General features: G+C 37.0%; 1 protein-coding gene and 1 long non-coding RNA gene across 4 annotated transcripts in view; one reads left to right on the forward strand and one right to left on the reverse strand.

Moving 5' to 3' along the window:
* Positions 1-12,856, forward strand: part of LOC141549829 (uncharacterized) — an 83,625-nt gene that overhangs the window by 34,536 nt on the left and 36,233 nt on the right. The window lies entirely within an intron of this gene.
* Positions 1-12,856, reverse strand: part of PIGQ (phosphatidylinositol glycan anchor biosynthesis class Q) — a 68,358-nt gene that overhangs the window by 12,180 nt on the left and 43,322 nt on the right. For all 3 annotated transcript variants that reach the window (XM_074279791.1, XM_074279790.1, XM_074279789.1), the window contains 5 exons: positions 11,124-11,250; positions 9,526-9,679; positions 8,478-8,589; positions 3,096-3,176; positions 1,595-1,709 (listed from right to left, as the gene is read on the reverse strand). In XM_074279791.1, the coding sequence (XP_074135892.1) occupies positions 1,595-1,709; positions 3,096-3,176; positions 8,478-8,589; positions 9,526-9,679; positions 11,124-11,250 (589 nt within the window). The remainder of the gene's footprint in view (positions 1-1,594; positions 1,710-3,095; positions 3,177-8,477; positions 8,590-9,525; positions 9,680-11,123; positions 11,251-12,856) is intronic.

Below are 12,856 nucleotides of genomic sequence, written 5' to 3' on the forward strand. Positions count from 1 at the left end.
TATTTAGCCCTTTGATTTTTCCTTATAAAATTCTTTTTCCAAAGAATTTTCCTTATAATACAGTAAGAAAGATAATGCAAGTGTTATTGTGCCCATTTTATAGATAAGAAAACTGAAGTGTATGAAAGTTAAATGATTTGTCCATTATTCCACAGTAAGGGGTAAAGCAGAGATTCAAATTCAGGTCTGATACCAAGACTTCTTTTGATGCCATTATATACACCAAGTAGGAAGTTAGATAAGATGACCTCTAAAGTTTATTCTTATCAGTTTCTATTGATTACCTAATCAGGTACATCAGGCAGATAAATTTTATTAATTAATTAATTAATTAATTAATTTATTTATTTAAAGCACTTTTTTTCTCTTTATTTTTCTTGCTTTTTTTTTTTTTAATAAATTTTTATAATTATAACATTTTCTTTGACAGTACATGTGCATAGGTAATTTTTTTTTTTTTAACAACATTATCCCTTGTACTCCCTTCTGTTCCGAGTTTTTCCCCTCCTTCCCTCCACCCCTTCCCCTAGATGGCAGGCATCAGATAAATTTATTTATCACACAGGCTAATCCAAGATTTAACTTGAATATGAAGACCTAAATATGAATGTGTTTTTTATGCAGAGTCTGACCCAATCTAAACAAGGGTCACTGGGCAGGCAAGAAAGGTTGAATGACAGGCAAAAACTGGGCCAGTGAATACTGGATCAGAAGGGATCCCATGATGCCTGGGATGCAGCCACTTAGTTATGTGAGCCAGGGTGGTGTGGGGGTCTTGAACTAATTCCAATCATTCACGTGAATGTGCTGGGGATGCAGGTCTAGATTAGGGCTCATTTTATTTAACTAGATCCTAGTGGATCAGTTACACTGAAGGCCTTTGTCCTAATTCCTACATTAAAGAAATGTTGCTGAATCACATACTTTAGAACTGAAGGAAGTTCCAAGGTCATCCATCCTAGCATTAATTCTTTCCTTTTCTTCTTAACACTGCCCTAAAAGCTAAACATTCTAGCATTTTGGCATATATTAATACCTTATCTTTTTTGCATGAAAATTGTTGGGTCTGAAGGTACTTGTTTTGTCTATTGTCAAACTGAATGATGGCACTCAGTTCTGTGTGTGAAAGGAGAAGTGAGGGGGGCATTATGAAGAAAATCCGATCTGGCCAGAACTTATCTGTCCATAATAAACAGTTACTTTAGTTTCAAACTAAATCATGCTAATGCTCTCTCTTCAAAATGAGATGGAAAGTAATTGTCAACAGTTTTTTAGAGCTTTAATGCCAAGACAAGAATGACCCTGCTAATGGATGAACTGAAAAAGGTTTGGCTCAAACTTGAGAAGTTCCTCAGGACCTGCCCTCTCACCCTTTTGGTCTAGGAACTGGATAACTTTTAATTTTAATTAACTTGCACTAGAAAACAAAAAGTCCAGGTTTATTTTGGAGCACATTAGCATTCAGCTAATTAAGGAATAACTTTGGAATGAGTGTAATGGCAGAAATCACACAGTACTAAGTGCTGTAAGCACTTAATACTTACTGAATTCTCTTACTAGTACAGCAAAACCAGTACCCAGACATAGTACCTACCTGCAAGTCTGTAGGACCTGCATAGTCGAAGACCAATGGAATAGAAGGGAAGGGAGTCTATAAGGTCCACAAGCAAATGGATTAATCCTTGTACAAACACCACCAATAGACGAAGCTAGAATGGGAAAAATAGCATTGTGAAAGGGCCTCTAGATGAGACAAGCAGATCAGCTTATATAACTCATTTCCCTGGCAATGCTGCCAAATCCAACCTAACTTGGACATCCCACTGCCACCATGGAAACATGAAAAATCTCTGCTTTGTCTATGGAATTAAAAATCTACCTGGGACTGAACCCTTCTAACCTAGCAAATGTGAAAAGTACATTGTTGGAGCCTATGAAGACTAATAACAATAACTAGCATTTATATGACACTCTTAAGATTTGCAAAACACTTTACTTACAATTGCCTGTTTTAATTCTGAAACTCAAGTATCAAGGGAACAAAAATAAAGCCAGATTTTCTGGATGAAACTAGAGGTTACTTAGCAAGCTTTCTATAACTTTCCTTGAAAAAGGAAGGCAACCATATAGGTCAAAGCTGACAAGGAGAAATGATATAATATAGTTTCTTGGATAAAATTTTGTTTGGCATAGGACACAATCATGATCCTTATCCATAAGTAATTTTAGAATAACAACTATCATTAAAGGAAACTTTGTTAGAAGAGAAGTAGAGATAACTTGTGGGCCAATCTTTCAAAGAGACATGTAACTCCATAAGCCCTGTAGTTAAATCCTTTCTAAGTACAGAAGTATTCAGAGATAATCAATATTTAAGGTCCCTCAGGAATCATTGATACCCTAGCAGAAATGCACTAAATCAAAAGTGGAAAATCCCTGCCATGAAAAAAGGTAGCATAGAAGGCTATTGGCTGCTGACTGTGTCCTGGCTTAAAGTCTCTGCTGGTTATTTTTTCTACCATTGGTTTCACTATTTGCAGGGTATTTATAATCATTGGAGATTGGCCCACTACATACTCTATACCTTTTCTTCTCTTCATATGCAAAAAGAAAAGAAAAAACAGCAATCCTGTTGCTAATATTATCTACACCTTATATTTCCCTTTTCATTGTTTTAAAGAATACCTATCAGCTAATTAATGAGACTTGAATCACAAAAATGCCTACTGATTTCAGTCTCAATCCCAATCTTAAGGTTTTGGGCATCAAATAAGGCACTGTAGACATTGACCATCTGCCTGGTGGATAAGGATCAGAGTAGTCAAATGGTTATCTTAGCAATTCTCTTAGAAATTAAGGAGAATCTCAAGGAAAGACAATAAGCCAGGTTTTAGTTGAGTCTGTTTTAAAAACTCCCTAGAGGAAGATAGAATTTGGCAGTATATACTTTTGTTTCTTTCACCTGTGGTCCCAGTAGGGAGAACAGCATGTCAAACTGAAATGGGACAAAAAAAAGAAAAACGTATTATGGATAATTTTCAGACTTCACTCATATATTAGACGAATAGCAGAAGATATGAGAGTTGCCCACTTACCAGAGTAAAGACCAAATAGTAGAGGGCTGTGGTGGGCAGAAGGAATAACAAGATGGTAAACAGCAAAGTCCCAATAAACAGCTGTAAGACAAAACATACATACATATATTGAACATCAATAGCAGGCAGAAGGACCTACACTTGAAGCTATCTTCTTACTAAACTGGAGAAATTCCTGGTCCCTCCTCTTTGCTCTGAACTCATCCTATAACTAAAAAGAGTTTCTGCTAATCTTAAGGATTTTATTTTCACAAGAAAATTCAATAACAAGTCACTCTCTCTGAAAGCTTCCTTCTAATAATACTGCCTGATTCAGTTTAGTGTGTAGGATTTTAACTGTATCACAATTTAATTATTGACACAGACAAAAGAATGGCAAAGAGTGATACAAAGCTAGAAGGACCAATTTTCTTTTGGCAAAGTAAAGAAAATATTTATATCAAGGAAAAGAAAGGGGAAAGCTAAAGTAATCATTTATTAAGCATCTACTATATGCCAGGTACTGTGCCAGTCATGTCAGGAGTTAGAAATGTCTCCAGGTTGATTATTTTTTATTAGGATTCCTAGGACTTGTCTTTCCAGTAAACCTCTCCCACAATAGAAAGGAGAAAATATGTTATCATTCAATATCAAGGATACCAACAATCAAATTCTGATTTAAGGTTAAATTAACAAGCACATCAAGAGCAATAAGGTATCATCACCACACTAGTACGTTCCTTTCCCAAATTTGGCCTATAGAGGGCTTTAGTTACTAGTCCTAATTAAGTTAGATTATAAGGTTCGGTTGCTAAAAACCCTAGTTCCAGAGCACTTGAGAAAAGCTCAAAAAGGCAAAAGTCCAAAAGCTCTAAATTTCATCATGGTGGTGTCTAGAACCAAAATACATTTTCCATACCTTTAGTAAAAGTAATTAAATTGTTTTACAGTAAAAGTGCAGAACAGGGCTTTGTGGAGAAGATATACTTCCTAAGGGTCCTGGTGTCTCTACAAGCTAACCTGATACACTAATAAGTTCTAGATGAAGAAAGGGGTAAAGGAGGTAGATAATTAGCATAAAGCTAATTCCTAGAAGTAAGATGACTTGGAAATGCAAAGTATTTTGATGGGGTGCAGCTTACTTTAAAGAGTATTACTCAGTTATGAATAAGGTATTTTGCTATCTTCCACTCTTTCCCTAGATCACTCTTGTTTCTTTTTCAACCTTTTGGCCTCTATTTCTGGAAGTTCTCCTGCTCCACCAGCTCTGCTCATTAGATTTTATCTATGATATTTTTTTTGGCTTCAACCTATTGTCCAATTCAACCTATCCCAATAAACAAGAATAAGGTGACAGGAAAGGGGTTTTAAGGAAAGGTATCCTAAGAGGCAAAAAGGAATCAGAAGTGATTTGGGGAAAAATGCTAGAACTGGAAAGAAATTAAAATTAACATCAAATTTATAGGACTATAAGTCATTTCCCAATTGATAAATGGTTAAAGGATATGAATGGACACTTTTCAGATGAAGAAAGTAAAGCCATTTAAAAAAAATTAAAGCTTTTTATTTTCAAAATATATGCATGGATAACTGTTCAACGTTGACCCTTGCAAAACCTTGTGTTCCAATTTTCCCCCTATTCTCCCCCACTTCCTTCCCTAGATGGAAAATAATCTAATATATATTAAACATGGTAAAAATATATGTTAAAACTAATATGTGTATACATATTTATACAATTATCTTACTGCACAAGAAAAATCACATCAAAAAGGATAAAAAATGAGAAAATAAAATGCAAGCAAACAAGAACAAAAAGAGTGAAAATGCTATATTGTGGTCTATACTTAGTTCTCACAGTCCTCTTTCTGGGTGTAGATTGCTCTCTTCATCACAAGATCATTGGAACTGGCCTATTGAAAAGAGCCACGTCCATCAGAATTGAACATTGTATAATCTTGTTGCCATGTAAAATGATCTCCTGGGTCTGCTCGTTTCACTTAACATCAGTTCATGTAAGTCCCTCCAGATCTCTCTGAAATCATCCTGTTGGTTGTTTTTTACAGAACAATAATATTACATAGCATTCATATAACATAACTTATTCAGCCATTCCCCACTTGATGGGCATCCGCTCAGTTTCCAGTTTCTTGCCACTACAAAAGGGCTGCCACAAACATTTTTGCATGTATGAGTCCCTTTCCCTCCCTTAAGATCTCTTTATATAAGCCCAGTAGAAACACTGCTAGATCAAAGGGTATGCATAGTTTGAGAGCCCTCTGGGCATAGTTCCAAATTAAAGCCATTTTTAGTCATATGAAAAAATGCTCTAATTCACTATTGATTAGAAAAATGCAAATTAAGACCACTTGAAGACCACTATAAACCTCTCAAATTGGCTAAGATGACAGAAAAAGATAATGATAAATGTTGGAAGGGATAGGGAAAACTGGGACACTAATACATTGTTGGTGGAATTGTGAACTGATCCAACCATTTTGAAGAACAATTTGGAACGATGTCCACAGGGCTATTGAATTACCCTTTGATCCAGTAGTGTTTCTACTGGGCCTGTGACCTAGAGAGATCATAAAAAGGGGAAAGGACCCACATGTGTAAAAATATATATAGCAGCCCTTTTCGAAACTGAGTAAATGCCCACCAACTTGGGAATGACTGAATAAGTTATGATATATGAAGGAAATGGAATATTATTGCTCTATAAGAAATGATGAGCAGGTTAATTTAGAAAAAAATCTGAAAAGACTTAAATGAACTGATGCTGAGTGAAATGGGCAGAACCAAGAGAACATTGTACACAATAACAAGAAGATTATAAGATAATTAACTGTGATGGGTTTGGCTTTTTTCAATAATAGACTTGAGATGGAAAATGCCAATCACATTCAGAGAGAACTATGGAGACTGAATGTGAATCAAAGCAAAGTATTTTCAACTTTTTTTTGTTGTTTTTGTTTGTTCCTGTTTTTTCTTTCTTGTGGTTTTTCCTCTTTTGATCTGAGTTTTCTTGAACAACATGACAAATATGGAAATATGTTTAAAAGAATTGTATATATTTAACCTATATTGAATAGCTTGCTGTCTAGGGGATAAGGGAGGGGGAAAGGAGGGAGAAAAATATAGAACACAAGGTTTTGCAAAGGTAAATGTTGAAAACTACCTTTGCATGTATTTGGAAAAATAAAAAGCTATTATTAAAAAGAGAAGGAAAGAAAAAAGAGAATTGCACATATTTAACCTATATGAGATTGCTTGCTGTCTTGGAGAGGTGGGAGTTAAGGGAGGGAGAGAGAAAAATTTAGATCACAGTCCTACAAAAATCAATGTTGAAAACTTTCTTTACAAGTATTTGAAAAAATAACTATTAAAAATAAAATAAATGAAAGTCAACAGTATACACTCCTCACAACTGAATAACAGCTTTAAAAAATAAACTGTCTCCAGTCCCGAGAATTAGTTCAATACCACTGGCCATATTGGAGAGTCAGAGAAACAGAAAAGGGAAAATAAAATTGACTTGCCTGTGATCATGCAGTGACTTCATCAGTGGTGCTTAAATATTAGGCTTAAACTTAAAATATAAGTGAGAAACAGGAAACTATTCCACAGGAAAAAGAGGAATGAACATTATCAGGAGCTTTCTATTCTGGATTCTCATCCATTTAGTAATTTACAATATATGAAAACTGACTATTCTCAAAACAAAAATTATTCCCAAAGCTTATTGGATTAAAAGTGTCAGGCTAGGCTTTACCACTGACTAACTATGTGATCTTAAGCATATAATATCGGGGGCAGCTAGGTGGCGGAGTGGATAGAGCACCAGCCTTGAATTCAGGAGGACCCGAGTTCGAATCTGGCCTCAGACACTTAACACTTCCTAGCTGTGTGACCCTGGGCAAGTCACTTAACCCCAGCCTAAAATAAAAAAAATAAAAAAAAAAAAAAGAATATAATATCACCAATCTAAACCTCAGTTTCTTCTTCGGCAAAATAAAGAGTGGGACTAGATGATCAATAATGTTCTATGATTCTATGAGATTCCACTGAAACACCCTCGCAACTCCTGAATCCCATCCATCCTTTTCTCCTCTCCTTTCTTCCTCTCAAACATATGTAGAATACCCAATGTTATTTTGTTCTATCTTAGATGCACGGATGAGCAATCTTCCTGTATAAACCAGTTCTCCCTTGTAGGCATATCTGAAATCATGATAAATAAACCTTTTTCTAAGACTATACTTTTGACCCATAGCAGTTTCGTTAATTATTAATGTAGGAAAGAGTGGACTCCAGCTATGACTCAGTACTTTCATGACTATACTTATTTAAGGTTTCTACTACTCTAGAAAACTAGATACTGCCTCATAACCTTAACCACTGTGGTTTATTATGAAACTGTATCACAGGAAATAAGCAGGATGGCCTAATGATATTAGAAGATGAAAGAAAAAAACCCAAACACCCGGCTGAGCTACTTGAAATTACTAGGTTAAAGGCAGGGACCAGGATAAATCAGGCAGGTGAGGTGTTCAAAGCAGGCTGTACTGCTAAGTGGAAAATAATGGGATATAGGGATACAGAAAACTGTAGGCAGCCTGGTAAGTGGTTCTGGTTCTTTTTCTCAGAAGGCTCCCCCAAGATGGTTGGCTTAAATTAAGCTGAGAGAGCTGTCATATTTTGTTTCATGAATGTTGGTTACAAGTTTGCTCATATAAGTTTTTATACAAAGTATAAATAATGGCAAACATTATGAAAAACAGGGAAAACAAGACTTTTTTTTTTAGGAGCTCAGGGTCTTCTATTATAAGAACTATGGCAAAAGGAGTGGACAGCAATGAATTTTCTCAAATTCTTATATTTAGTATTCTTTCTTTTAGCTATTTTTTTCATTTACAACCAAATACCAAAGTTCTATAACAAAATAGAGAAAATGCTTCTAGAATATTTTGAACATAATAGGTGCTTAATAAATTGCTACTGAATGAATGAATGCTTAGAGTAAGCATTTGGCAAAGATTTTGTTAGATGCTTGGCAGTAGCTCCAGGAAGATGAGTATTGCATGTGCCAGCACCTAAAAGAGTATCTTATCATCATGCTTTCATAACCTAATCAGAGATGGGTGGAGAGGAGTGGCAGGTAATCTGAGATAGTAGTGGGGATAAAGATTTCTGTTTGGGCCACCTTAAAGAACTGATATACTTGACAAGATGACCTAGACTAATGCCTATTTTAGTTTTTGAACAATGGGTTTGGCCTATACTTCGGTCTAAGAAGGAACTTAAGTGACACATCAAATGCTAGAAACTGCAGATGAGAACCTACATTGTATTTGTTTCCAAAGACCAGAGAATAAGAACTGAATATTTTTTTGCTAATACCTGATCCAAATCATAGGAACAGGAATCCACTCGCTGCCTCAGGACGTTCCATTTCTTTCCTCGGAAGAGGCGCCACAGAGAAGACAAGCCATAGATTTTCAGACAATATAATCTACAGAAGAAAGGATGGATTCAAGTAACATTTGTCTGGGACTCATAGGTCCTAAGAGCTGAAAAAAAAGTGGGGATTCCACAATAAAAGTATTTATTGGAGGTAATTCGAGATGCTTAGTAGGATGATTAGGTTAATGGATATTTTTCATTAGTTACTCAGGCTAAGTTATATCTCTCTTCCCCCCCTTTTTCTGTTCAAAGATATGAGTTTAGTAATGTAGGGAGTTGTCTTGCAAGGCATCATTTTCTGGCACTGCAAATAGACAACTGCTATGCAACTTACAGCCTTGAAGAAGGATCTGGAGCACTGAGAGGTTAAGTGACTGCCCAAGGTCATGCAGCCAGGTTTCTATTCATTATGGCATATTGAGTCTTGAAAGTTATTTTCAGAGGAATAAATTACTCCTCCCATCTATTAATTATCCTATTCTAGTCCTCAGAAACTTGAAGTATAATTTCACATTTCCCTTTCAATCTTAACAAACTGTGTTTTTAAACCAGAGTAAGCAGCAACCCAGAGGATGTAGATGTCTTACTTGAGATCCCAGCACTGACAAGTGTACGTAGTGCAAGGACACATTCAGATTCCAGCTCTGATAGATGAATGCCACGTTTCAGTTTGTCAACTAAGAAGTGCAGTCATTAAACTAGCTGCCTCTACTGTCTCTTCCAGTTCTAACTCTCCAGAGCTCAGACTTTTATTCCCTGTCCAGTGCTCCTTCCACTACATCAAGTTGACTCTCAGAGTACAGTTCTGTGCCGTGCACACCCAGTACTATTCTGCTTATCTACACTTCTCGGGGGAGAATTTTAATTAAGGAGGGGATCTGGAAGAAATGGTGTGAAATGAGTTTAACTTCCTCCGCAGTAAGCTTGTAGCTGGTCAGAGATCGGCTTAGTTCCTTGGGGGAATAATTATGCTAATTGTACCCACCTGGCTCCATAGACGTAAAAGCAATAGATGTGGAAAGTGAGGAGGGCAAGGATGTCTGAAAGTATGGACAACACCACGGTCACACCCAGGCAGGCAGAAAGACCTACGTACCACAGGATCATTTCAATGAATGGGGACAACAAGTGGATATAACCTAGAAGAAAAGAATAATTTCCCTTATCACAATATCTGAATGACATCAGTTGGTCTGTTACTCTAGGAGCAGCTTTCCCCATTAGCAAAGATGAAGATGAATTAAAACAGGCCACTCTACTTGAATCAGTACACAAACTATCGAGATCCTGAGGACAAAAAGATTAGCTTTCTAACTGAGAATCAGTGACAAGAATGGAAGAAGGCTTGGTGTGGAAGGATTCCTAGAGAACAGTTTCTTTTTCTAAGATAACATTTCTGGAATGGGTATAGCTGAAAATTTAGCACAAATTGTAAAACAAAGTGAACCACAGAAATCTGGAAAATGAAGGATCAGCTATTTTTAATTTAATGACACTTAGTTTCCTTGGGAACTATGAGTTAATACAACCTTCGAAAAGAACAGAGACCAGTCAGACCTGATTGTTCTTGGGGTTTTCTTACTTTTTACTCCACACTTGTACTAATTTTTTGGCCTCATGTTTGATCAACCCAAAGGGCCTGAGGTGGAGGCCTCTTCTCTTTCTCTGCTGCTGCCACCCAGATTGGCCTTGCCAAATGGCCTCAATGTTTCTTTATTCATCCAGAAACAAACTAAATTTTACCAAAAGGGCTTTATTAGCCCCTCAAACAAACAGAGAGTACACGGCTCTTTCCCTGTGATCCTCCAAATCTGCCCAAACTGGTCACCCACCAACTTTTCCCATCTAGCTTATACTTCAGCCTAGTTTTTATATGTGTTCAGCCCCCATATTGCCTTGGAAAAACTACTATTCCAGCTATTTCTCCAACCCAAGTCCTGGGTTCAAAACTTGAAGGGTGTCTGAATTTTCCCAACTTCTGCCATGAAGTGGCAGAAGGCCACTGACTTCTGCCTGCCATTAGTTGCAACATCCACAAACATTTATTCTGATTAAGTCACAGATTATCTCCTCCCCACCAGACTTGAAACACTTTATGCAATTTGCATTCCACATAAAGTAATATTTGTTATGAAGCAATATGTTGCAATTCCCATATAAAATTTTCACCAACAATAAGGAAAATTTCTTTATGTGCATAACACAACCTAATCTTATAATAACTATATAATTAACTAGTAAGATTAAAAATGGGTGAACCTGTATAGCCTATCACAAAAAGATCCAGGCAAATTTCATCCCATCTTTCTAAAATCAATGTAAATCTTTTCAGAATTTCTAGATTTGATTTTCAGGCCTTTCCTCTTTCATATGTGTTGCTTCTCACAGTCTGAGCTCTTAAGAGAGCAGGGAAGTTTCACATATTTTGGTCCCTAACACAGCACATTTTTAAGGCACAGAGCAAATATTTAATGAATTACTTTCATTCACTCTTTCCTACCAATGCTACCTAAGGCCTTCTCATTTCTGACTGGGGCATCATTTGACAATAGAGCACAGACAACAAGGATGATCTGTACTTACTAATCCAGAGGTGAATATGGTAGAGAAAGAAGCGACCCAACACCTGGTCCAAAGCCCGGTTCATTTTTAGACCAGCAGGAACTCCCATCAGCCACTGCAGCAAGTCCTGGAGTTCCCGGGCCACGTGCTGTCAACATAAAGCAAAGAACCCATAGGAAAGAATGACACTGAAATCTTAGCTCTGGGGAGTTCACTAACAGAGCAACACAAGCTCAGGTGGGAGATATGTTAGTTTTCCACAAGAAATGGAAGTTAAAGAATTTACCCAAAGGCCCACAGCAAGTCAAAGCAGGATAGGGGTCAGGGAAAAAGGACCAAACACAAGTATGAAATGGGCTAGGAAGGCCATCAATCTCTGTATTCTGTCTTGTTGACCATCAGCACCAAAGAAACATTTCCTTATATACTCAATTCTCTTTTATTCATTTAAAAATATAGATGTACAATTTAAAATCTTTTAAAATGTTTTATTGATGACTTTTGTTTGTTACAAAATTTGGTTCTTAGTATATGCCTCTCTAGCCCTTTGCTCACTTGCTGCCAGAGGCACTCCCCAATAATTGAACATTCTGTTGTAACAAAGAAAAAGTCATCAAAACTGACTTAAAGCAACTGGGTGTACCACTTTCTGTCTCTATAGTTTCTCACATCTCTACTGAGAGGAGAAAGTTTGGTTCATCATCTATTCTCAGTAACCAAGAGTGATCATTGCAATGAACTTGAGTTCAGCTGCCTTTTAGTATTGTTTTAATTTATGCTATCGTAATCATTCTACAGAACAGTAGGATTTGTTCAGGGAAGAGTAGTACCTCTGGGGTAAGGGCTGCTTTCCATCTTTGGTGTCCACTTGATCTGCTTAATTTTCACCTGTGACTCTAATGTTATATATAGCATGTACAATGGTCACATCCTAGTAAACCATTTTGGTAAATGGGCTAAACCAAATTGAGAATAACCAAGAGGTCTCAACCCTATGGTGATTGGGGGAGAGGGGAATGTACACCCCAGGCATGTAGAGGCTTCCCCCGGTGGAATGGGCAGATGAGAACAATCTGAATGAAGGTGGCTGAAGCAGGTGTTGTGGAGTGCTTAGAACTTGGTTAGACATCAAAGACCCCAAGGTCATCCACTGCTTCTGGAGTCATTAACAGTCATCTTGACTCTGTCCTGCCACTGGACAGTGATGACACTGGAAGAGAGAGTGATGCTGATGACTTTGTGCAACTTTGTTTCACTTGAATTTAATTAATATTTGAATCAAAAGACATCTCCCATAATAATTTACCATTTCTACCTATCTCAAAGTACTGTGGGATGCAGCAAGTATGGATGCACTGGGAACTGTAGTCACAATCGTACACTCAGGCAGCAGGGAGATTCAGCAGCCAGCTGGGTGACTGAGCAGGCTTTTCACACTGCTCATCTTTGGGTGTGAGGAAGGGATCAAAAAAGATACCCTAAAAATCGTCTACTTCCCCAACCAGGCCTGATTATTGTAGCAGATGGAGAAACCACCCCTGTGATCAAAACACACCAAAAAATGTGCAAAACCTGCAAAGATGATTTAAAGAATCCACCCCAAATGTTCAAATGAACTATTTGTGTCTGACCTGTGGCAGAGCATTCTGAGCTCATACTGATCTAATCAGCTAGTCAGACACACTGTAATTTGACTCTAATATGGTGATACTATTTTGATCCTCTTCAAGAACAATGGATAACAATCAACCTAT

The sequence above is a fragment of the Sminthopsis crassicaudata genome, chromosome 1 (assembly GCF_048593235.1).
Source record: "Sminthopsis crassicaudata isolate SCR6 chromosome 1, ASM4859323v1, whole genome shotgun sequence".
Taxonomy (NCBI): Eukaryota; Metazoa; Chordata; class Mammalia; order Dasyuromorphia; family Dasyuridae; genus Sminthopsis; species Sminthopsis crassicaudata.